We start from the raw sequence: 26,406 nt of genomic DNA on the forward strand, positions 1-26,406 counted from the left end.
GGGGAGCACGGATGCAGTCAGCTTGAGGTGAGATCTTGGATTACGTTAGGTCCCCTTTGATGTTTTCTGACATCACTTCTGACACTAGATGTGTGGTGTTTTCTGACATCAGCTGAGTGTCCTACAATTCAATTCGATTCTGACACTCACCGCTGGAGTTAGCACAGACCCCACAGGTGAGGGGCTCAGTCCCACAAGACCACCCCAACTTCAGATGCCAGGTGCAAGCAGGCTCTCCAGGCAGCCACACTTCTGCCCAGACGACGGTAAAGCTGGGGAACCCCATGACCCCTCTCAGGTCGATAATTCACTAGAATGACTCACAGAACTCAGGAAAACACTGTCATTACATTTTTTTTTTTTTTTTTTTTTTTTTGCGGTACGCGGGCCTCTCACTGCTGTGGCCCCTCCCGTTGCGGAGCACAGGCTCCGGACGCGCAGGCTCGGTGGCCATGGCTCACGGGCCCAGCCGCTCCGCGGCATGTGGGATCTTCCCGGACCGGGGCACGAACCCGTGTCCCCTGCATCGGCAGGCGGACTCTCAACCACTGCGCCACCAGGGAAGCCTTGTAATTACTATTAAAGTTTATGATGAAGGATACAAATGAAGAGCCCCATGCAGGGGTACAGAGGTACAGAAGGGGTCTGGCAGCACGGGAGCCTCTGTCCCCATGGAGGTGGGGTGCAACACCCTTCTAGTATGTAGGCGTGTTCACCAGCCAGGAAACTTCTTGAAAACTCCTTGAATCTCTCTTGGTGTTTATGAGCTTTTATAACCCAATAAGAGAGGTGAGAGTTTAGTCTTTCTGAGACTATCTCCCATCCAGAAGCTATCTAGGGATGTATTCTCAGTCCCCTTGTTAGCATAAACTCAAGTGTTGTTGAAAAGGGTTTGTTTTGAATAACAAAAGACACTCCTGTCTCTCAGAAAATTCCAAGCGTTTTAGGAGCTCTGTTCTAGGGACCGGGATTGAGACGAAATATGTTTTTTATTCCACTAGAATCCCTTTCTTGTCATGCCAGGTGTGAGGTCCTGAGTGGGCAGAGCATCACCTCAGCCCTTCCTTTGACCTGCAAACACCTGCTTACACTGACCCAGCCTCCTCCCTTACCTGACCTCCTGTTATTTAAGAGCGTCTGGGGCTGGGATTAAGAGTCAGCCATGGGTCAAAAGGATGTTTTTTCTGCAAAGCTGAGAAAGAACCCCTGACCCCCTCCTAAGTGGCCGGTGAAAAGTGTCTGTGACATTGGGGCAGAGGTTAGTGTTTGGGGCTACACTGGAGCATGGAGAGGGGGAGGATGGGCCTGAGGGGAGGGCAGAGGCCGGTGCGGAGGGAGCGGGAGAATGGGGGTGCAGACTGGCGCCTGGGAGACTTGAGGGGAAGAGCCCAGATGGGGCGCTTCTGCAAAGTCAGCAGCGGAGGGAGGCAGGCAGAGCTGGTTAGGAATGACTCAGGAGCATATAAATCCGGGCATCGCAGCTTCACTTCCCACCACTGCTGGCTCGCAGCGTGACCTTTAGGAGCCCGGGGCAGGGAGTAGTACTGGAGGATGAAGGAAGCAGAGATGAGGGGTGACGAGGTCCGCTTCTGCACAGGCAACCAGAGTGTCTCCCTGTGCTCCCGAGGTGAGAAAACTGGGGCCCCAGCCCGTCCTCGCCAGGGACCGGCCTGCTGGGCCCCAGCCCTCCGCCAGTTTCCTCAGCCCCTGCTTGGCAGGCTCAGTGCTGGCTCAGCTTCCAGAATTAGCAGGCAGGGCAGAAGGTGAGGCAGGTGAGGACGGAGAGCCTGCGGCCCACACCCAGTCTCCATGTGAAATCTCCCCGGACCCTTTTCCTTGGGGATGGCAACCTGGCAAGAGAAAGAGAGTGACCTTTGAATTTAGGGGGACTGGTTTTGAATCCCATCTCTGCACACTGGGCTGGTCCCATGAGGCCTTAGGGACTCTGGGTTGTCATCTCTCCCCCTTCTAGTGGGTTTCCCCTTACACTCAGCCCCCAGACTCCCAGGCATAGCCCTTTTTAGGACACCCATGGGGGACTTTCTGACCCAGCCGGGGAGGCTCCAGGACTGACCCATGTCAGCCCCCAGGGCTCTGCGTCTCACTCCGATCAGGATCGATGGAGCAAGGCTGGCCCTGGGGCGCTGAGGTCAGAGTTCCTGCTGGGTCTCCTGCCCTCCCTTCTTTCTGCTTTCATTCAAACGACACCTTGGTTGTGCCAGGTTCTGTGCCCTGTGCACGCCTTCCAGGCTCCAGGCTGTGGTCTTCTCTTAGCCTTTATGTTGCTACCACAGCCTCCACGAGCGCTGGTGCACGTCTGCGAGCACTCATTGCCCTTCCCCACGGTTAAGTGTGGCAAGTGTTCTCAGCCCCAGCGGGCAGCCAGGAGAGGGAGCCCAAGAGGCGGAGCCTGTCTGCCCGCACAGCACTGTCTCCTCCCGGACCCTGGCTTCTCCCCTGCAGGGCTGGACCCCGGGGCAGTGGCTCCTGCAGTCCCCAAGATGCCGAGGCGTTTGCAGGCCATCCTGGCCTTTGTGGCCGCGACCGTGGTCTCCTCTCTTGTGGCTCTCTTCGTTGTGGGTAAGCTCCTAGGTGACCCGAACTCGGCTGACTCTCTCTCCTTCCTGCCTCAAGGTCCCAAAGAGCCCCAGATGTACGCCCTCTACTCCCAGGAGGGTCACTCCACCTCTAGTCCCAGGCCCGAACCAGAGCTTTCCTGGGACCTGACCAAGGCCTGTCCAAGGGGAGCCTCCCAAGAGAGGAGGCCCATGAGGGGAGCTCTGAGGGGTCGTTGGTGCCGTCTTCCCCCATCCCCTCTGGAACCCTGAGTGGAGGTAGGGCAGCCTGTTCCTCCAGGCTCAGTGCTGAGGGATCATGCCGACCTGGGAATGGGGTATCTCAGCTCTACAGCGCCGAAGACCTGCACTGGAGACATACGCCTCCCTCCAAGAGTTTCCGGAACACAACAGTACTGGGCAGTTCCTCAAGGCACACGACTGTAAGTAGCCACAGTAGGGGGTGGGTGGGAGGGAGCTGGGACCTTGGATGCCCAGACCCTTCGGACACGCTTCTTCCCTGATACCCTCAGGGCCACGCTCCCCACAGAAAGGCATTATCTTGCTTTTTCTTTAAATGGATTTTCTGAGGTATAATTGGCACATAATACAGTATACATATTTAAAGCCTACAAACTAAGTTTTGACATACGTATAAACACGTGAAACGTCATCACCATCAAGATAATGAACATATTCAACACCGTCCCCGCAAAGTTCACTTGTACCCTTTGTCATCCTCCCTCTCTTCTCCTCCTTTCGTTCCCAGGCAACCACTGACCTGCTTGCTGTAATATAGATTACTCGGCTTTTTCTAGAGTTTTATATAAAAGGATTTATAGTACATACTCTTTTTTTGACCTTTATCAGTCACGTGATTTGCGAATATTTTCCTTTAGTCTGTGGCTTGTCTTTTTATTCTCTTAACAAGATTTAAATTTTGCTAAAGTCTAATTTATCCACTTTTTATTTCTTTTACGGATTGTCCTTTTGGTCTGTATCTAAGAAATCTGCCTATACCAAGGTCACAGAGACATTCTCCTATGTTTCCTTCTGGAAATTTTATAGTTTTTGGGTTTTACATTTAGGTCTATGATTCATTTTGAGTTAATTTTTTGAATAATGATGCAAGGTTTGGTTTGAAGTTCATTTTCTTTTTGCATATGGGTATACAATTGTAGAAACAATTATCCTTTCTCCTTTGTATCTTTGTTGGAAATCAATTGTCCATACATGTGTGGGTTCTCTATTCTGTTCCATTGATCTAAGGCCCTCCTGGTCTTACTTCAGCACAGTGGCTGAGGTCTCACACACTTACCTAGGCAGGGCTTTAGAAATAGGGCAGGAATCCTCCAGAAAGGGTCCTTGCCTACTTGGGTTCTTCTCCCTATTCCTGAAAGGAGGCTGGAATGGGAGCCTCACACCGTGAATGTCTGAACTTACGTCCTAGCTCATGAGGTTCACAGAGGGTGCTAGAAGAACCAGAGACAGCTGCAGGTGGGTTTGGTGGGAAAAGCCATGCAGATGGAAGGGGCTACAGAGTTTCCTTGAATGACCCCAATGACCAAAGCCTTTCACTCAGGTCTCCCACATCCTCAAATGGTTCTATAGGGACCCTTGCCCTACATAACATTGGGGGTGCCAGCCCTTTAAAAGGCTGTTGCAGCTCAGGGTTCAGTGTCACCTGGAGGACTTCCACCATAGCCTTATGATTGAGCAGAATGCTTCCTCCACGGGTACCTATTTTATTTTGTTTCTGTTTTTTTCACCCCATGGATTTGTGATCAGAAACTTTCTAAAATTTCTATATTTGTGGCCTACATGTTTTTGTGGGGTTTTTTTGCGGTACGCGGGCCTCTCACCGTTGTGGGGCATGAACCCACGTCCCCTGCATCGGCAGGTGGACTCTCAACCACTGCGCCACCAGGGAAGCCCTGGCCTACATGTTTCTTAGGTAGTAAAAATTGTGTATCAAGAGGCTTCACGCTTAGTGTACAAATACAGTGTAGGACTAAATATGGGCTTTATTCTTACCTATTTTCTTTACCATAATGACCCATCTAGTGGTGAAGTTTCAGTGGAATTAAACATCAACAGCTGTCAATGATATCATCAGTTATTTTCAAGTTCAGTTACAATGGCAAAATAATCCAGTAGGCAAGTATTTCAGTCCTTCTGCTCCCCAGTTCACATGGGATAGTTAAGTAGGCCCTTATTTCATTTTTGGGTTTACATTCTCAGGCGCCCATTCCCAGGGTCTGGGTGGTTACAGGCTTCTTGAGGAGAACTCATAGACATTTCCCTTGGAAATCTTAAGAACACTCTGGTTGGCCCATGTAATGAATGGCTTCCCTATGTAATGGGCCTCTTAGCTGCCTTCTCCATTTCCTCCCTCCAGATCCCTACCACTTTGGCAGGGAGGCAGAGCTGCAAGAGGCTATCCAGATGTTTAAAGGGCATGTGGAGAATTCCAGCACCTGGAGCGTGGAGATCCAGATGTTGACGTACAGGGTGGACAATGTCAGTTCTCAGATCCAGATGCTCGGTGGTCATCTGGAAAATGCCAGTGTTGACCTCCAGATGGTAAAAGGCATCTTAAAGGATGCCAGCACCTTGAGTTTCCAGACCCAGATGTTAAGAAGTTCCTTGGAGGGGACCACTTCTGAGATGCAGAAGCTAAAGGGAGATCTGGAAGACACACAAGCTTCACATTCCCAGATCCAGAGTTTCTTAAGAAGCGGTTTAGAAAACACTAGCACTGAGCTCCATATGTTAAACAGAGGCTTAGAAAATGCCAACACGGAGATCCAGGTGTTGAAGGCAGGGTTAGAAATGGCAGATGCTCAGGTCCGATTGGCAAACAGTAGTTTAAAGAATGTTAATGCCCAGATCCATGTTTTGAGAGGCAATCTGGATAGTGTCAATGATTTAAGGGCCCAGCAGAAAGTTTTAAGAAGTAGTTTGGAAGGTGCTACTGCTGAGATGCAGAAGCTAAAGGGAAGTCTGCAAAATACAAATGCTTTAAACTCCCAGACCCAGACCTTTATAAAAGGCAGTTTAGGCAACACCAGTGCTGAGATTCAGGTATTAAGAGGTCATTTGGAAAGGGCTGGTGATGAGATTCGCCTGTTAAAAAGAGATTTGGAAACTGTCACTGCCCAGACCCAAACAGTAAATGGTCGCCTGGAACAGACAGATGCTCAGATGCGAGTATTAAAAACAGAGCTAGAAAGCGCCATTGCCTTAAGTTCCAAGATTCAGGTGTTAGATGGTCTTTTGAGAAACGCCAGCCGAGAGATACAGACCTTAAAACAAGGAATGAAGGATGCTGCCGCCTTAAATTCCAAGACCCAGATGTTAGAGAGAAATCTGCAGGAGGCCAGAGCTGAGGTCCACAGGTTGAAAGAGGATTTGGAGAACACCAAAGCAATGACTACGAAAATCCAGGAGGAGCAGGGTAGCCTGGAGACCCTCCGCGCAGCGTCTGCTTCACAGGAGCAGCTCCAGAGGACCCAAAGTAAGTTAGAGGGGGGGCTGGGGAGGGTAGAGTCTCCTGTCCCTTCAGCCTTTTGATTACTTCTACATGCACCACCCTGGGAAGAAGTGTGGGTGCTGGAGAGGGTCTGGACCCCACCAAAGGCGGCATAATCCCTGCTTATCATCTGACCAGAGTGACAAAACAAACATCTGGGAAACAAATGAGATCTGGTGGAGGTGTGTAACAGGGACAGAGTGTGCTAGCAGGGCCTTATTTCCGTCTTCCTGCTAGCCCAGATGCTGTGATTTTCCTCAAGTTGTTCACCTTCTCTGAGCTTCACTTTTCTCATCTGCAAAGTGGAGACACTAATATCTGCTTCCAGTGAGGATCAAATGAGTTAACACATATAAAGCATTTAACTAAGTACCCAGCATTCTTGCATTCATCTGACAAAAATGTTTTGAGGCCCTAGGATGTGTCAGGAGCATAAAGATGAACAAGATGTGATGCCTACCCTTGAAGCTTGCAGGCGGGTAGAGCAGCCTTGCACAAAAGGCGTTAAGAGGTGCTATGTTGGGAGCAGGTCTAAACACTGGGGTTGGGGAGGAGCAAAAAAGAAGGAAAAGAAGGGATCTTCACCGGGCTGATGTCCTCTGGTGTAGACAAGGATCTTCCAAGGGGGGAGGAAATCTTCTGGGGGAGAAAGGATCAAAAGATGCTTCGATGGTAATTTGGCCCTTGAACTGAGTCCTGAAGGACCAGTAGGTGCTCCCCAAGCAGACAGGATAAGGGAACAGCAGGTCACAGGCATGGAGATGTGAACCATGAGGTTCCAGAAACTTCAGGCAGTTCTGTCTGACTGGACTGTGGCCAAGTGGGTGGTTGATGAGGCACAGGCTGAAAAGACAGTAGCCAGGGGCCAGAGTGGTGGCTTTCAAACTGTTTTGAATGTAACTACAGCATGAAATCCATCTTACATTGTGACCCAGTATAATTATGTGTCACACACACACACATATTTCAGAAAGCAAAACTTTTACCACATGAATGGTAATATTTTATAATCTATTATTTATAATAGATTATAATAGATTATAATCTACTTTAATATTTTATAATATTATTATTATAAAATATTATTTTATAATCTATTCTCCAAAAAACCCTACAACCTCAGTACAGCCCATCAGTGGGTTGATGACTGTGGCTGGAAAAACACTATGTGAAGAAGGGAGGCAGACCTGGAGAGACACCAGCTAGATGTGGAAGGCCTCTGAGCTTGGGTTTCTTTTTTTTTAAATATATTTTTAAATTAAAAAAAATGTTTACTTATTTGGCTTCATTGGATCTTAGTTGTGGCATGCGGGCTCTTTAGTTGTGGCATGCAAACTCTTCATTGCGGCATGTGGGATTTAGTTCCTTGACCAGGGATTGAACCCAGGCCTCCTGCATTGGGAGTACAGAGTCTTAGCCACTGGACCACCAGGGAAGTCCCTGAGCTGGGGTTTTGTCCTTCAGGAAATGAGGATCTATCGAAGGGCTTCAAGGAGGCTGGCTAGATGGGTCTCCAGGCTGAGACAGGGAATAAAAGAGGAAGACAAGCACCAAGATTTGGACATGCTGAGTCTGAGATGCTTTGGGGGCATTCAAGTGGCCATAATCTGCAGGCTGTATGGAGTGTAGGAGAGGGGCCCTGCTGCGCACAGAGATGCAGGAGCCCTGGGTATGCTGGTTCTGGTTGTGGCAGCGGGAGTGGGGAGTTTGCATGAGATAAAACGCTTCGTGAGGAGGAGGCTGAGGGTGGAAACAGGAAGTCAACCTTTAGGTGGCAAGAAGGGAAAGAGGTGTTTTTGAAGGATACTGGAGAAGGCAGTCTCAGAGGCAGGAGGAGAACTAGGAGATGTGCAGTTGGGGAAGCCAAGGAAGGAGAGCATTTCAAGAAGCGAGTGGCTAGTTCTGGCAAATATCTAAGAGAGGCCAGGTAAAAAAATCAATAAGCAACTGCTAACTTCAGGCAATTAGTAAGTCATTGGAATAAAGCTTCAGTGGAGAGTTGTATGTGGCCTGGAGGCCAGACCATGGTCAGTGGGGCGTGAATGAGAGATCAGGTGCCCAAGTCATTCAGGGGCCTTAGCTGAGAAGAGGAGAGAGATGAGGCCAAGGTGAAGGGGATGGAAGTGTAGAAGGGGGGATTAAAAAACAACCTGTATCTTTCATACTAATATCACAAAACTTACATATTAACTATAGACAATGTGGCAAATATTGAAAAATAGAAAGATGAGACTATGACAACTTGTATTTCTGTAAAAATGTCCATTTCTACAATAAGAACCCACTGCTAATATTTTGGTGTACTTCCTTGAGAGGGTTTTTCTAAATTAGGACAGGCTTGATCTGCGGGTCGGAAAAAGGCACCAGTGAAGAGGGAGGAGATTGAAGGAGAGAGAGACCCGGGGGGTGGGGTGGGGTTGGGGAGACAGTGGTGGATGGGGGGAGACAGAAAGAGAGAGAGAGGAGAGAATGAAATGCACAGCTGAGTGATTGGCCTCAAAGGGTTGGGATAGTACTTGAACCTCTGAGGCTGGGAGGGGAGGAGGTGTGGAAGTAGATGTTCACCCAGGTTTGCAGATGTGGGTACACGACACTGAGGGAGCTGGATATTTAGTGGTGTCTCTGCAGAGCAGGAGGTCCCTGGTGAGAGAAGAGGGAGGGAGTTGTGAGGGAGGGGGCCATTTGGAGCATCTGCTGAAAAGATGGGGCTGACAAATGAGGGGCTTGACAGACAGCGCTGAGGACCAACTCTGCTGTTTTGCTCTGCTGCCCTCTGCCAGAAGCCTGGAAGTCTTCCCTTCTTAATGATTCTCCTATGCTGTCCTCTTAACTCCCTCCTATATCTTGCTACTGCTTTGGAACGGACCAATGCTTCTCCACCTTGGGGACACACTGGAATCACCCAATGAGCTTTTCAAGAATGACGCCTGGAACGAACCTCCAGAACTCTGACTTTTCTTTGGGGAGAGGGGTGGTTCTGGGATGCAGCCTGGGCATCAGAGTTTTTTAAAAGCTCCCTAGGTGGTTCTAATGGGCAGTCGGGGCTAAGAACCATTAGTTTGACTTCTTCTTAAAGGGCCACACAGTCGATATTTTGGGCTTTTGGCCGAACAGTCTCTGTTGCAACATCTCTGCTGTTGTAATGATGAAGCAGCCAAAGACAGTCTGTAAACTAAAGGGCATGGCTGTATTCCAATAAAACTTTATTTATAAAAAGAAGCTGCTGGTAGGCTGTAGTTTACCTAGTCCTTGGTTTAGACTGCTGTTTCTCAGACTTTGGAGTGTATCAGAATCACTTGTTAAAACGCAGATTGTCAAAAAACAATTTTGGATTCAGCGGGTCTGGGGTGAGTCTGAGAATCAGCATTTCTACCAAGTTCCCAGGTGCTGATGCTGCCGGTCCTGGGACCACACTTTGAGAACCCCTGGTTTACACACTCACCATTTATTATTCAGACATTGCAGTTGTGTTGTAATCGGTGTCTCTGGCCCGATTAAGATTGCCTTCTTCCTGTTGAGCGTCCACACCGTTACCAGGTTGACATTTTTACAGTGCATCTAAGCATATCATGATCCTTCTTTAAAACCCTTCAGGGCTTCCCACTGCTCACAGGAAAAATCTTCCAAATCCCTTTACATGGGATGTGCGATTTTGTGCTGGTGAACCTGTCCGTGTTCATTTCCCATCCCTTGTGCACTGACCGTTCCAGTACTTGAACAGATCAGGCTATGCCATGCTGTTTCACGCCTTCATGCTTTTGCGACTACTCTGTCCCCTGCCTGGAATGCTCTCCTTGGCACTGCCTATCTGGAACACTCTTCCTCAGTCTTTTAAGACTCAGCTCAAGTGACCTCTCACCTAAGGTGTCCTTCCTGAGCCCCACTTCCAGCCCAGGTGAAATAGACCACACCCTCTTTTGTGCCTCTAACATGCAATGGTTTTCAATCAATGCATCTTCAACACCATTTTGAGCATCTGTCTCATTTACTAGACAGTGATTTCCTTGAGGGCATGAATCATGTCTTACTGATTTCTCTATAACAGTCCCTGATCCATAGAAGTTGAGGAATGTTGAACAGAAGAATAGATGAATGAATAAGTGAGTCTATTTTGGAACCATTTCAAGCAGCTGGGATAAGGATGATGTTAAAGAAAAGAGAATGTCAGGACAGGAGAGATGAAACAGCTGAACGAATCAGGGTGTGTGCTCACGGGATGAGCTATTAGAGTCTGAAATTGTGAGGTCAGGCAGACCAGGGGATGAAAAGGTCCCAAGTGTGGTCCTGGATGTGGGCAGCTGAAGTGGATGGAGATGAAATCAAGGAAATGAGGGACGCTACAGGTTGGCTGCGAACTCTCCCAGGGAAATGGCAGGAATCGAGGTGCAGAGAACTGTCAGGTGATAGCAATGAGTTGGGAAAGAGGGTAGTATAGCTAGGAAGCAGGAGCCTCGAAAGAGCATTGCTGGGTAGCAGAGCTGTCTGAATATCCCCGGAGTGATGGAGCCAGATGTCCTGAGCCGCTGCTGGGCAGTGGGCTGGGGGTGAACCCTCCCAGGCCGTGCCCCTGTAGCACTGGGCATCAAGCATTGCATGGGCTTGTGACCCTCAGTGGTCAGTCCCTGGACAGATCAGGGTCCACAGCCAACTCCTGGTTCTCTCTCCTCCCCTACCTTTGCTCCAGATCAACTCCTCCAGCTGATCCTGCAAGGCTGGAAGTCCTACAGTGGGAGCTTGTATTACTTTTCTTTTGCCAAGAAGACCTGGCAGGAGGCTGAGCAGTTCTGTGTGTCCCAGGGAGCCCACCTGGCCTCGGTGACCTCTGAGGAGGAGCAGGTCAGAGCTGTGGGCTTGGGTGGTGCTGCAAGGGTTGATGGGATATCAGGGACTTGGGTGCTTTGGCCTTCCCCCTCTTGGAGTGGGCATGGCGGAGATCTTCATGCCTCCTCTGTCAGTCAGGGAGCAAATATTTAGTGAATTGTGACGAGCATCTTGCTCTGGACGTACAAGCACTGACAGCAAACCCCAATGTCCTTAGTGAATGAGGGAGACACCCAGAGGAGTCAGCAGAGAGGAAGGGCAGAGGGAGGTGGCACCCTTAATGTGTTGGGTGCAACCTTCCCTCCCCATTCCCTCATTTTTCTCTCAGTCTTCCTCTCTAGTTGTCAATCTTGATTTTCTCCTTTTTTTTTTTTTTTTTTTTTTTTTGCGTTCCGCGGGCCTCTCACTGTTGTGGCCTCTCCCGTTGCGGAGCACAGGCTCCGGACGCGCAGGCTCAGCGGCCATGGCTCACGGGCCCAGCCGCTCCGCGGCATGTGGGATCTTCCGGGACCGGGGCACGAACCCGTGTCCCCTGCATCGGCAGGTGGACTCTCAACCACTGCGCCACCAGGGAAGCCCGTCAATCTTGATTTTAATGTCAGTTCCTCTAATGGCTATGGAAGGTCCATGAGCAGAAGATGCAGGCTTCTTGGGAAGGCCAGACACACATATGAGTTTGAGGACCACCAAAGGCAATAGAGCCCTAGAGTGGCCCATATGCCGAAGCTTCTTATCAGAAGTTACTAAGGTTATTGACAAGGGCCCACTGTAGGTTTGGTCAAATTTAACTTACAGACCTGTCCAACCCTTGTGATTCTCCTGAGACTGTTCTTGTCTGTCCGCCAAAGGACATGCTATTTTGTAAAACACATCTTCTTAAAAAAACTGTGACCAGATCTGTCTTTGTCCCAGTAAGGCCACACTCCTCACCAGGTCAACATGGGAGAGCTGGACTTCCCTGAGGTGACCTGGCTGCTGCCCTAGATCTGGAAAACCATGGAACGCATAGGGAGGGGGCCCAGCTCCTGGAAAGTGGGCTTCATGTCCCTGGGACTAGGGAGGGCGTGGCTTGGATTCCTCTTCCATGCGGCCTGGTGAACAAGCTCCTCACACGAGGTCACACGACCCTGCCTTTCCTCCACAGGCATTTCTGGTACAGTTCACAAGTGCCTCTTACCACTGGATTGGGCTCACTGACAGCGATTTTCAGGGCTTCTGGCGCTGGGCGGATGGCACACCATTCAACAGTGCCGGGAGCAGTGCGTGAGTCCAGCCACTGTCTGGTGCCGTCCCAGGCACGGTCTCGGGCAGGTCTGGCTAGAGACTCTGTCCTGTGTGTGTATCCCTGCCCATGAAGTGTTAGTGTTCTGTGTGATATATGTGTATGATGTGTGTGTGTGATGTGTGTATGATGTGTGTGTGTGATGTGTGTGTGATGTGTGTGTACACCAGCATAGCTGTGATCCTCGCCTGGACCCCTAAACGGGGGCGTCAGAACAGGACAGGTCCTGGGGCTGGCAGGCAGCCTATGAGTGGGTCTTTCTGTTTTGTTGTGTTTTGTTTGTTTTTGCCTATCCTATACCCTACTACTTAGGCCTGGTCCCAAGGAGCTTTGCCCCCGTCTGAAGGCATCTGAATATGAATTCTGGGGTGGGCACTTGCAGCTTTAGACACCCTTCCCATCCCTCCATTCTCAGTAACTAAGGACAACCTCAGCAGAGCCATTCTGAGGACACCACTGGCCCCATCCTGGGGCTACCAGGGTGTTAGGGACCTGTGTCACTTCAGCTCCTTATGCCACAGCAGGGCAAAGGGACACTTCTTTCATCTAGCATAATAAAGCCCTCTTGTTTCCAGGTTTTGGGACAGGAATCAGCCGGACAACTGGCTACACGAGAATGGGCATACGGAAGACTGTGTTCACATGCAGCGGAAGTGGAATGACATGTACTGTACCGCCCTCTACCAGTGGGTCTGCAAGAAGCCCATGGGCCGGATGTAGCCTGAAGGCAGGCAGAGCTGAGCCCCTTCTCCAGGATGCCTTGGGAGCCTCTGAACTCAGCTTGCTCTCTGGGGCCTTCCACTTGGCCTTTGTTTCTCCTGCCCTGTCCTTTTGAAAAAATCTTTCCAACATGTTTACCTCATGTGACCCAGCACAAGCAATATCTCCTCAAGGCAAGAGCCTTGTTTTGCCTCTGTAGCTCCCTTGGCAACCAGCACAGGCCTGTCAGACAGCAGGTCCTCAATAAATACTCGGATGAACGAAAGTTTGGACTTGTCTCTGTGACAGCTGCCAGGCTTGCTGCTCCCTGCCTTGGTTCTCCTTCCCTTGGGGTACCTTCTGTCTTGAAACAGGCATATCTTGTTTAAGGGCTTTATAGCTAGGAACTTCCAGTTGGTTTGTTGAAAACAGCAGAGGTTTAACACAAACTACAGGGACTTGGGAGGGGTATGAATTCCCAGAAAGTCATAGACACCCCAGGTGTTCTCTGTACTTTCTTTGTAGAAGGTGGGGCTGGAGCTGGATTTTTCCAGCCCTTTAAATAACTCCAAAAACTCATTTCTCTCGGGTTGCTGGCTTTATCTTGTCTTCGGACTTTTAACTCTCAGAGCCATTTCTCTGACTCTTCCTGTCCCCATTCACCCTTCCAGGGACTCAGCTTTCTGCCAGCTCAGCTTAGAATGAGAATTTCTAGACCAATTTTATTTTGCAGCAAATACTGGAATCGCATCGTAGGCCTGCCCAGGGAATGCTATGCAGAGTTCTGGAGCTCTTTCTCTTCATTACTCTCCTTTCCACTCTGCTCCCCAATTCTGGAATGCTCAGTCTCCCCAAACTCCCATCTTTCTCTCCTCAGCCTAGTGAGACTGCCGCGCCCTGTGTGGCACCCTTTCCCCTGCCCTGTGGTCTGGAAAAATCCACCAGGAAGAAATCCAGGGAGGGTCTTGGGCTCATCCAGTCAAATCCTGGTTTTGCTCGGCCTGTTATCCGATGTCTGAAAACAATAGTTGCATGTGTTTTGTCCAGTTTTCAGGTTGCTTACAGCAGAAGGGCTGGTCCAGTGACTCCGTCATGACCAGAATTAGAAACCTGTTCTTTTATGACATATTTGGCTGAAGTGGACTTTAATCCGTTTTTATTCATATTTTTCTTTTGGCTTTTCCTTTGGCTTTTTCTTTTATGGTTTCTTCCCTTTTTTTTTTAACATCTTTATTGGAGTATAATTGCTTTACATTGTTGTGTTAGTTGCTGCTGTATAACAGAGTGAATCAGCTCTACGTATACATATATGCCCGTAACCCCTCCCTCCTGCGTCTCCCTCCCACCCTCCTTATCCCATCCCTCTAGGTGGTCACAAAGCACCGAGCTGATCTCCCTGTGCTATGCAGCTGCTTCCCACTAGCTAGCTGTTTTACGTTTGGTAGTGTATATATGTCCATGCCACTCTCTCACTTCGTCCCAGCTTACCCTTCCCCCTCCCCGTGTCCTCAAGTCCATTCTCTACATCTGCATCTTTATTCCTGTCCTGCCCCTAGGTTCTTCAGAACCATTGTTTTTTTTTTTTAGATCCCATATATATGTGTTAGCATATGGTATTTGTTTTTCTCTTTCCGACTTACTTCACTCTGTATGACAGACTCTAGGTCTATCCACCTCACTACAAATAACTCAGTTTTGTTTCTTTTTACGGCTGAGTAATATTCCATTGTATACATGTGCCACATCTTTATCCATTCATCTGTCGATGGACCCTTAGGTTGCTTCCATGTCCTGGCTATTGTAAATAGAGCTGCAATGAACATTGTGGTACATGACTCTTTTTGAATTATGGTTTTCTCAGGGTATACGCCCAGGAATGGAATTGCTGGGTTGTATGGTAGTTCATTTTTAGTTTTTTAAGGAACCTCCATACTGTTCTCCATAGTGGCTGTATCAATTTACATTCCCACCAACAATGCAAGAGGCTTCCCTTTTCTCCACACCCTCTCCAGCATTTATTGTTTGTAGATTTTTTGATGGTGGCCATTCTGACTGGTGTGCAGTGATATCTCATTGTAGTTTTGATTTACATTTCTCTAATGATTAGTGATGTTGAGCATCCTTTCATGTGTTTGTTGGCAATCTGTATATCTTCTCTGGAGAAATGTCTATTTAGGTCTTCTGCCCATTTTTGGATTGGGTTGTTTGTCTTTTTGATGTTGAGAGGCATGAGCTGCTTGTATATTTTGGAGATTAATCCTTTGTCCGTTGCTTCATTTGCAAATATTTTCTCCCATTCTGAGGGTTGTCTTTTCGTCTCGTTTATCGTTTCTTTTGCTGTGCAAAAGCTTTTAAGTTTCATTAGGTTCCATTTGTTTATTTTTGTTTTTATTTCCATTTCCCTAGGAGGTGGGTCAAAAAGGATCTTGCTGTGATATATGCCATAGAGTGTTCTGCCTATGTTTTCCTCTAGGAGTTTTATAGTGTCTGGCCTTACATTTAGGTCTTTAATCCATTTTGAGTTTATTTTTGTATATGGTGTTAGGGAGTGTTCTAATTTCATTCTTTTACATGTAGCTGTCCAGTTTTCCCAGCACCACTTATTGAAGAGGCTGTCTTTTCTCCACTGTATATTCTTGCCCCCTTTATCAAAGATAAGGTGACCATATGTACATGGGTTTATCTCTGGGCTTTCTATCCTGTTCTATTGATCTATATTTCTGTTTTTGTGCCAGTACCATACTGTCTTGATTACTGTAGCTTTGTAGTATAGTCTGAAGTCCGGGAGCCTGATTACTCCAGCTCCATTTTTCTTTCTCAAGATTGCTTTGGCTATTCGGGGTCTTTTGTGTTTCCATACAAATTGTGAAATTTTTTGTTCTAGTTCTGTGAAAAATGCCATTGGTAGTTTGATAGGGATTGCATTGAATCTGTAGAATGCTTTGGGTAGTATAGTCATTTTCACAATATTGATTCTTCCAATCCAAGAACATGGTTTATCTCTCCAACTGTTTGTATCATCTTTAATTTCTTTCATCGGGGTCTTATAGTTTTCTGCATGCAGGTCTTTTGTCTCCTTAGGTAGGTTTATTCCTAGATATTTTATTCTTTTTGTTGTACTGGTAAATGGGAGTTTTTCCTTAATTTCTATTTCAGATTTTTCATCATTAGTGTATAGGAAGGCAAGAGATTTCTGTGCATTAATTTTGTATCCTGTAACTTTACCAAATTCATTGATTAGCTCTAGTAGTTTTCTGGTAGCATCTTTAGGATTCTCTATTTATAGTATCATGTCAACTGCAAACAGTGACAGCTTTACTTCTTCTCTTCCGATTTGGATTCCTTTTATGTCTTTTTCTTCTCTGATTGCTGTGGCTAAAACTTCCAAAACTACGTTGAATAATAGTGGTGAGAGTGGACAACCTTGTCTTATTCCTCATCTTAGTGGAAATGGTTTCAGTTTTTCACCATTGAGAACGATGTTGGCTGTGTGTTTATCATATATGGCCTTTATTATGTTGAGGTAAGTTCCCTCTGTGCCTATTTTCTGGAGAGGTTATATCATAAATGGGTATTGAATTTTGTTGAAAGCTTTTTTCTGCATCTATTGAGATGATCATATGGTTTTTCTCCTTCAATTTGTTAATATGGTGTATCACATTGACTGATTTGTGTATATTGAAGAATCCTTACATTCCTGGGATAAACCCCCCTTGATCATGGTGTATGATCCTTTTAATGTGCTGCTGGATTCTGTTTGCTAGTATTTTGTTGAGGATTTTTGCATCTATGTTCATCAGTTATCTTGGCCTGTAGATTTCTTTTCTTGTGACATCTTTGTCTGGTTTTGGTAACAGGGTGATGGTGGCCTCATATAATGAGTTTGGGAGTGTTCCTCCCTCTGCTATATTTTGGAAGACTTTGAGGATAGGTGTTAGCTCTTCTCTAAATGTTTGATAGAATTCACTTATGAAGCCATCGGGTCCTGGACTTTTGTTTGTTGGAAGATTTCTAATCACAGTTTCAATTTCAGTGCTTGTGATTGGTCTGTTTGTATTTTCTATTTCTTCCTGGTTCAGTCTCGGAAAGTTGTGCTTTTCTAAGAATTTGTCCATTTCTTCCAGGTTGTCCATTTTATTGTCATAGAGTTGCTTGTAGTAATCTCTCATGATCCTTTGTATTTCTGCAGTGTCAGTTGTTACTTCTCCTTTTTCATTTCTAATTCTGTTGATTTGAGGCTTCTCCCTTTTTTTCTTGATGAGTCTGGCTAATGGTTTATCAATTTAGTTTATCTTCTCAAAGAACCAGCTTTTAGTTTTATTGATCTTTGCTATTGTTTCCTTCATTTCTTTTTCATTTATTTCTGATCTGATCTTTATGATTTCTTTCCTTCTGCTAACTTTGGGGTGTTTTTTTTTGTTGTTCTTGTTTCTCTAATTGCTTTAGGTGTAAGGTTAGGTTTTTTATTTGAGATGTTTCTTGTTTCTTGAGGTAGGATTGTATTGCTATAAACTTCCCTCTTAGAACTGCTTTTGCTGGATCCATAGGTTTTGGGTCGTTGTGTTTTCATTGTCATTTGTTTCTGGGTATTTTTTGATTTCCTCTTTTATTTCTTCAGTGATCTCTTGGTTATTTAGTAGCGCATTGTTTAGCTTCCATGTGTTTGTAGTTTTTACAGATTTTTTCCTGTAATTGATATCTAGTCTCATAGCGTTGTGGTCAGAAAAGATACTTGATATGATTTCAATTTCTTAAGTTTACCAAAGCTTGATTTGTGACCCAAGATATGATCTACCCTGGAGAGTGTTCCACGAGCACTTCAGACAAAAGTGTATTCTGTTGTTTTTGGAGGGAATGTCCCATAAATATCAATTAAGTCCATCTTGTTTAATGTATCTTTTTTTTTTTTGCGGTACGCGGGCCTCTCACTGTTGTGGCCTCTCCCGTTGTGGAGCACAGGCTCCGGACGCGCAGGTTCAGCGGCCATGGCTCACGGGCCCAGCCACTCCACGGCATGCGGGATCTTCCCGGACCTGGGCACGAACCCGTGTCCCCTGCATCGGCAGGCGGACTCTCAACCACTGCGCCACCAGGGAAGCCCCTAATGTATCTTTTAAAGCTTGTGTTTCCTTATTTATTTTCACTTTGGATGATCTGTCCATTGGTGAAAGTGGGGTGTTAAAGTCCGCTACTATGACTGTGTTACTGTCGATTTCCCCTTTTATGGCTGTTAGTATTTGCCTTACGTATTGAGGTGCTCCTCTGTTGGGTGCATAAATATTTACAATTGTTATATCTTCCTCTTGGATTGATCCCTTGATCATTACGTAGTGTCCTTCCTTGTCTCTTGTAACATTCTTTATTTTAAAGTCTATTTTATCTGATATGAGAATTGCTGCTCCAGCTTTCTTTTGATTTCCATTTGCATGGAATATCTTTTTCCATCCCCTCACTTTCAGTCTGTATGTGACCCTAGGTCCGAAGTGGGTGTCTTGTAGACAGCATATACACAGTATACCACATCTTCTTAAGCCAATTGTCTATTGATGAGTACTTACAAGTTTCTTGATTGCATCGTTCCCATGAGCTCTCATTTTCTTTTATGAGAACCACATTGCTTTAATTATTGTAGCTTTAGAATACATTTTGTTACCCAGTAGGGCGAGCCCCCCCTTTAACTTTTTCAAAAATTTTTAGATCCGTTTGTGGGCGGGGCTTGGTTATTGGTGGATTTCACTAAAGGGCATAAGGTGGTTAGTTGAATTTTTCACTGGAGCATCCCTGCTGCAGTTAATCCAATGGCCGTGGAGGGCTCTTCAGAAAGGAATTCCCCAAACATTTGGGAAATAGAAGCTCAACTGCCAGCATTTCCGCAGAGGGGAAAGGGGTCTAGGCATCTCACTCTTTGGTACAGAGATGGCCCCTGAGTGCCCCTGCTTTCAGTCTGGCTGTGCAGACCTCTCTGGATATAAACTGCCCTTCTGCAGTGCAGGGGATTGCCTAGTTACAGGAGGTGGAGGAGGGGATGTGTAAGCTCTAAATGGTCTTCATAAAACTTTCAACTGATTCTCCAATTTTTAGTCTGCCCTGCACCCCTGCCTTCAGAGGTAACTGCTACTTCAGGGTTGTGAACTTACTGGGGTTGTCCTCATTTTTATTCACTTTACTCACTAGTTCCAGTTTGAGTTCCATTTTCTCAGTTCTGCTGATTCAGTTACCACTCATCCACCCACTACCAGCTTCCAAGTTTTGTTGAAATTTCTTATCTGCTGTTGATTTTTCTTCCATTCTCTTTGTCATTGTGGGTGTTTCTTATTTTTATTCCTTTACTGTCAGTATAGTAGATTTTCAGAGAAAACAGACATGAATGTGGGCATTGAATCTACCTCTTTCAACAGAAAACTCATTATATTCTCTAATAGGATATTATAGTATTAAGGAAAGCTATTAATTTTGCATATTTATCATATATAAAACATGTGATTGAATACATATGTAATAACTCTAGTTCTTTCTTTTTTCTAGTTAATTGCATTGGGTTTCTGGATAAAAAACATTATTTGCAAGTAATGGTAACTGCAATTGTACTTTTCTGGAATTTATACCTTATTTCTTTTTCTTTTGTTACTGTATTGGTAAGACCTCCAGAAAAATGTTAACTACTAGTAGTGATGGCTGGCATGCTTGTGTTGTTCCTGACATTAATATGACTATTTCCAGTTTTACACTAAGTTGTTTGTTATTGATTTCTGATAATTACCTTTTATAAAGTGAAGGAAATTTCCTTTAATTCCAAATAACCAGAGGTTATCTAAATTAAGGATGGATACTGAATTTTGTCAAATGGGTTTTCAGCATATACCAAAATATTAATTAAAATCTTATCCTTTTGGGAATTCCCTGGCAGTCCAGTGGTTAGGACTCCATGCTTCCACTGCAGGGGGCACGGGTCTGATCCCTGGTCTGGGAACTAAGATCCCACATGCTGTGCCGTGTGGCCAAAATAAATAAGTAAATAAATAAACCATTAAAAAAACTTATCCTTTTATATGTTAGTATAATAAATTACATTAGTAATTTCCTAATGATCAATTATCTTTGCAGTTTTTGAATAGAAACCTATTTGGTTACAGTATTATTTTAATATATTGCTAGATTTGATTTCCTGATAGTTGATTCATTGGTATTTTGCAGCTATATCAATATAGATATATAGAGAGATGGATTTATTGTTTTATTTGTATGCATTTCTTTCTTTTAGGGTTTTCCTAGCTTACACAAAGAAAAGTAGAAGCCGGTATTAAATAATATGACCCACTTTCTTAGAATTTACTGAGAGTTTCCCTGTGACTTAGTGTATTTCACTTTTTATGAATGTTCCAGAGGCATATTTGTTAGACTAGACTTGTAATTTTCATTATTCAGATAGTCTATATCCTCATTCATGTTCTGTCTACTCAGCCTATAAATTTCTCTGAGAGGATTTTAACTCTCCCATGTTTAACATTTATCTATGGTTATCCACATTTATCTATGCTTTGCCACATTCTCAGATTTCTAATAGCTTTTTTTTTTAAATTAATTAATTAATTAATTTTATGGCTGCATTGGGTCTTCATTGCTGCACAGGCTTTCTCTAGTTGCGGCGAGCAGGGGCTACTCTTCGCTGTGGTGTGTGGGCTCCTTCTCGTTGTGGTGACTTCTCTTGTTGCGGAACACTGGCTCTAGGCGCGCACACAGGCTCAGTAGCTGTGGCACATGGACTTAGTTGCTCCACGGCATGTGGGATCTTCCCGGACCAGGGCTCGAACCCGTATCCCCTGCATTGACAGGCGGATTCTTAACCACTGTGCCACCAGTGAAGCTGCCCTCTAATAGCTTTTGATTTAGGTATTTCAGTGTTACTTTGTTTAATGTCTAAAAAATTCATAACCATTGGGATGTCCCTGGTGGTCCAGTGGTTAAGACTCCACACTCCCAATGCAGGGGGCATGGGTTCGATTACAGGTTGGGGAACAAGGTCCCACATGCCACATGGCTTGGCCAAAAAAAAAAAAAAAAAAATCGCAACCATTACCTATACTTGAAGGATTTTACTTTTTATCCATATTCATTTAATCAAGGATTATTTATTGTGCTTCCACTATGTACCAAACACTCTTCTAGGTTTTGGGGATTCAACAGCGAACCAAACAGATAAAAATTCCAGCCTTCATGAAGCCGGCATTCCAGGAGGGAGGAGAGGTGGTTAGGACATCTGCCCCCTTCTCAGAGCCACAGGAAGGAGTCCTGTGGTGCTTGAAACCTGGGGCTGGGGACCTTCTGGAGTAGCAGCTGCTCACCCAGCCCTCCATGGTCTGTGGTCTAGAGCTAACAGAACAGGAACTGGTAAACCTGAAGGACTCTCTCCTGCTCACATTCCAGGGTCAATTCTTATGCCCGGGCTGGCCCTTTCTCTCCTCTAGAGGAGGTTCTGAAAGCTGCAGTCTCCCCAAGAAAGAGAAAGGCAGAGGAATTAAGTTCTCTGTAGATGGAGCAGAGAGAATCTGGGGAGGCAGAGTGAATCCGCAGTTGTCCTGGAGGAAGCAGTCAGCTTGTCACCCTGTCCCACTCTGCCTCCACTCAGATTGCATTGATGGCAACAGCAGGCTGTGACGATTCCCGCCATCTGGTGTGTGCCCACAGCCTTGTCTCCCAGGGCCATGGTTTCCAGTCTCCCTCAGTAGGAGGACCCAACCTGATGAGGCTGGGGTCTGTCTACACATTGTGATTTAGGGGACAGCCGGACTCTGGCATAGGGAGGGGAAGGCATAGACTTTTTGGCTGTCATGAAATGACCTTCGAGGCCTAGTTTTCTAGAATAATTTCTCAGTCGGGAGGGAGAACGCATTCTGGAGGAAGATGGTACAGCATCTTGAGGATGGAGGTCACTAGTTTAGAGGAAAAGGTACCCCTACTTATTATAGTTGTAAACTCCAAGTGTGCTCTACCAACTAATGTCTCAGCCCTCCATGCTCCAGAACTCTTACAACACTTGCTCCCATGGGCAATGCCCAGATTTGGGCCTGGGCCTTGGCCAGGTCTCCCCGTAAGCCTACACCATGCCTACTAGGAAGACCCTCTCTCTTTGTATTTTCTCACTTATAAGGGCCAGTTATAAATGGCTCTACCTCAATCTGCTACTAGCGATTCCTGCAGCTCAAAGCCAAACACCCCCAAGGACCCGCACTGCCAATGAAGGCTCCAGGCCTCAGTCAGAGTCACAGAAGAGTGAGGAGTTATGGGCTGCTTTTTGGGGGTGGTGGTGGTGATTTAGGATAGAACAAGCGGCTGCCAGCTGGGCCTCAAGAAGGCTTCTTCCTGCAGGACAAGTGTCCACGCAGCAGGGTATCCACAGCACAGCTGTGCCCCTCAGATCCCCTTACCCTCCCCCAAAGCAGTCTGGATCCCACTTCCTCTCAAACCTCCCAGAGCCCTGCTTTTGTTGCAATCTTACCCTTCTTCAATCTGACAAGAACTTCCCAGTCTCAGTTGTATAGACCCCAGGACGAGGAATCTAGGCCCTCTTCAAGGTGGCTCCACTGAGCCTCTCACGGCATCCTCGCTGTAGGGTCACTGGAACTGAGCCCTGGGCCTCAGTGCCCCTCAACCAGCTCTGACTGCAGTTCCTGCACTGTTGCTCAGAACATCCCTCTGCCTGGGTCACTTAGGATTTGTCTGTGTAATAGCCGAGTTTCTGGACATTCCATCTGGTTCATAAATCATCATTGCTATTCTCACCATCACTTCCAATGGGGTGGGAGTTACACAAGGCAAGAGAGGTTCGTGGTTGTAGACCCAGGCTCTGTGGCCAGACTCTCTGGGTCCAGTCTCAGCTTTGCCAGTTTCTAGCTGTGAAAGCCAGTTACCTGACTTTTGTGTCTCAATTTCTTCTTCTGTGAGTAAATGAGAATCCCTCACTCTTGGGGCTGTTGTGTGAATTTAGAAAATTAGCACATATGTTGAGCTTAGAGTAGTGCATGGCACCCAGATCCCACTGTATAAGCCTTAGCTGTTATTGTTACACCAATAGCCTGATGGACTCCTCACTACAACTCTGAGGAAGCTCCTATTATAATCTCTGCTTTATAGATGGCAAGGTGAGGCCTAGAGTTTGGATGACTCGCTCAAAAGCCCTAGGAACCCCTGTGCTGCAGAAGCTCTTCCCCTCTGAGCCACGATGAACCCCTGGGCCCTGCTTAAGTCTCAGCTCTTTCATGTGACCCCAAAGGCCCTAAGCTTCCATCCACCCCTTTGCGAGGCTGCCAGGCACCTTTGGCATCTTGTCAGAGCTCCAGGCTATGGCTGTGGCCTTAGCCCAGCAGCACAAATGAGAAGGGCACGAGTTGAGGGTCCCTGTGGGGAAATGACCTTAAAGCAGCTTCCTGGGGACACAGCCTGTGGGTCTGTTCCTCTTCTCCGCTGTTGGTGGAAAAGCACTTCTGACCCACTGTTACCTCTGCTGAAGATGTGGCCAAGAAGTTAACCCCAGCTCATGCCCAGGGGGTGGAGGAGGAGCTCAAGGGAGGTGAGGTGTGGGGCACAGGGAGCAGGACCTTGGGACAGGAGCAGGGCCTGGGTGCTGGGGTACCAGGCTAACCGGAGGCACAGGGCTGGGCCCAGAGCCCTTGGGATGGGGGCCGCTCAGACCTCGAGGAAAAAGGACTGCCACGGAGACGGCAAGCCCGAGCTCTAGGCTCAGCTCTGCCACTGACCAGCAGCATGACCTGGCTAGGTACTCAACTTCTCTGGCATTAACTTTCCCACTTGTACATCGGAGTAAAGTCTAAGCCCCAAGAATGTGGTGAGATAGAATAATATATAGTATGTAATAAATGATATGTAATAATAATAACACACATTATGGGAAAATGAATACTGATATGAAATTGCCAGATTGACTTGGATAGGCATTCTGGGCAATGCAAACATGTCCCTTTAGAGTTTTTGATCCTTGTAAAATGTCATTCTTTGCCTTCTCTTACTAAAGCTGGTTTTCACCGCTCTCTCATGTCTTGACTGACCTAAGGAGATTAAGGGAACTGTGTCTGAGCCACGATCTGGCTGGTGTGGTAGAGGCTTCCAAGCACCCACGATGGGTGTTTCCATCAGCAGGAGGGGGTGTTCTTCTCAGCTGGTTCCCAGGGTAACGGATAGGCAAAGACTGATGAGGTGAACGTGCTGGGGCAATTTCTCTGTCTCGGGGTGGAAGATAATGTGGACCAGACTGTCCTCACTCCCTTCTCCAGGGTGCCTTTCTGCATCGCAGAGGCAGGAAGGCCGAAGCTCCATTTCCCAGAACCCCTTGTACCCAAGGCTCTGGATGCCAGTTAAGATGATTTAGTTAGGGCTTCCCTGGTGGCTCAGTGGTTAAGCATCTGCCTGCCCGCAGGGGACACAGGTTTGAGCCCTCCTCCGGGGAGATCCTACATGCTGCGGAGCAACTAAGCCCGTGCACCACAACTACTGAGCCTGCGCTCCAGAGTCGGCGAGCCACAATACTGAGCCCATGCGCCACAACTACTGAAGCCCGCGGGCCTAGAGCCCGTGCTCCGCAACAAGAGAAGCCACCGCAATGAGAAGCCCGTGCACCACAACAAAGAGTAGCCCCCGCTCGCTGCAACCAGCGAAAAGCCCATGCGCAGCAACGAAGACCCAGCGCAGCCAAAAATAAATAAATAAATAAATAAATTTATTAAAAAAAAAGATTTAGTTAGAAACAGGTGTGTGAGATTACCAGCGTGGAAGTGAGGCAGAGCGCCCCTCCCTGTCCTACCACCTGTTTTCTGTGGACATGCCAGGGCATGGGAAATTGGGGTTTCTCTGCAGCAGTCTCCCGGGCCCCTCCCCCAGCTTCGGAGGCTTGAGTGGCAGCTGCAGGGGCAGGGGCTCCCTGCTGCCTGGCTGCTGCTTTGGAGGTGTGTCCTTGGACTCAGAGCCCCTCCTGCTTCTCCTGCCCTCCCACTGATTGTGTAAGCACCTTTATAAACCCCTGAATTAATCCCTTTGGCATCTGCTTGAAATACCCAGAAGAGTTTCTGACCCTAGAAGAGTTTTCTGGACCTTGACTGGTGCAAGTGGCCTGAGGACTTTGCTGCTGTGAAGGTGATCCCTGCCGGACACCAGCCACGGCAGAGGCCTCAAACGGGACAGCTCCATTTTGGGAAATGACCCCCAGGGGCGATGATGAAGGAGCAATGATTTGGAAGGAATCTCAATCCCTGAGTGACCATGAGGGGCAGAGATGCACTACTGACCTCCACGTTTCACACTTGTTAGAGGCGAGAGAAATAAACTTTTTGTTCATCAGGCCATTGCATTATTGTGTGATGGAAAGGTGTCGGCCCCTCTGCTCAGACTGGTGTATGTAATTGCTCTCCCTCAGAACAGATGGCTCAGTTGAGGAATCAAACAGCCAAGGGGCCAGAAAATGATAGTTGGAGTTGATGGAGGGGAGCAGGTCTGAAAGAATAAAGTCTGGGTTTCTCACACTGGGTTCCTGATGCACACCAGCTTGCCCACTCGAGCTTTCGGCAATAAAATAATGTCGGTGATGTTCTTGTTGACGCCCAAGGAAAGTTAAGTAAAGGGGTAAACCATCTCCATTTTTTAAAAAAATAAATAAATTTATTTATTTATTTATTTTTGGCTGTGTTGAGTCTTCGTTTCTGTGCGAGGGCTTTCTCTAGTTGCGGCAAGCAGGGGTCTCTCTTCATCGCGGTGCACGGGCCTTTCACTGTTGTGGCCTCTCTTGTTGCGGGGCACAGGCTCCAGACGCACAGGCTCAGTAGTTGTGGCTCACGGGCCTAGTTGCTCCGTGGCATGTGGGATCTTCCCACACCAGGGCTCAAACCTGTGTCCCCTGCATTGGCAGGTGGATTCTCAACCACTGCGCCACCAGGGAAGCCCACCGTCTCCATTTTAAGCTTCATCCCCACACACCTGGCTCTTGCTGCCTTCTCTCTGCCTGTCAGCAGACAGCACCAAATGAACTCAGAGCACATAATTTTCCTTCTTTAAAAAATATATTTTAAAAATTATAAAAGTAATTTCATGCTATGAAAATGCAAGCAACACAGAAGATGGGATTCACAGATCAAAGCTCCCCATTCCCAGGCCCACTGCTCAGGGGAACCCCGGTTAAGCATTTGGTGTGTCCTCTTCTTTTCCCCTCACCCTGCCCTTGAAGGCAGTTGCCATGGAGATGGGGCTGAGGAGGTGGCTGATGTGGCTAGGAAATTAGTTCTATGTGGGAACCGAGCAAATAAGTAACCAGAGTGAAGTTTCTCACTGTTGAAGAAGGGAATTAAGGGGGAAAGGGGGAAACTAGAGAGAAACCTGAGGTATTGGATTGGAACTGGAGGTATTAGTGTGAACTCATGCTTTTTAAATATATCTGTCCATCTATATAGAGATAGATACAGCTGTATGTGTGCGTGTGCTTCTGTGCATGCATACATCTATTTCCTGTCTGCAAA

At 46.9% G+C, this 26,406-nt stretch overlaps 1 protein-coding gene across 1 annotated transcript; it reads left to right on the top strand.

The window, feature by feature from the left end:
• The first annotated feature begins 1,566 nt into the window (after positions 1-1,566).
• On the top strand, positions 1,567-12,578 carry CLEC4F (C-type lectin domain family 4 member F). Its single transcript, XM_049696256.1, has 7 exons — positions 1,567-1,627; positions 2,464-2,580; positions 2,635-2,736; positions 4,954-6,072; positions 10,772-10,923; positions 12,053-12,171; positions 12,503-12,578. The coding sequence occupies exons 1-7, from the start codon at positions 1,567-1,569 to the stop codon at positions 12,576-12,578; spliced, it is 1,746 nt and encodes a 581-aa protein (XP_049552213.1).
• The last annotated feature ends 13,828 nt before the right edge of the window (positions 12,579-26,406 follow it).

The sequence above is a fragment of the Orcinus orca genome, chromosome 13 (genome assembly GCF_937001465.1).
Source record: "Orcinus orca chromosome 13, mOrcOrc1.1, whole genome shotgun sequence".
NCBI lineage: Eukaryota > Metazoa > Chordata > Mammalia > Artiodactyla > Delphinidae > Orcinus > Orcinus orca.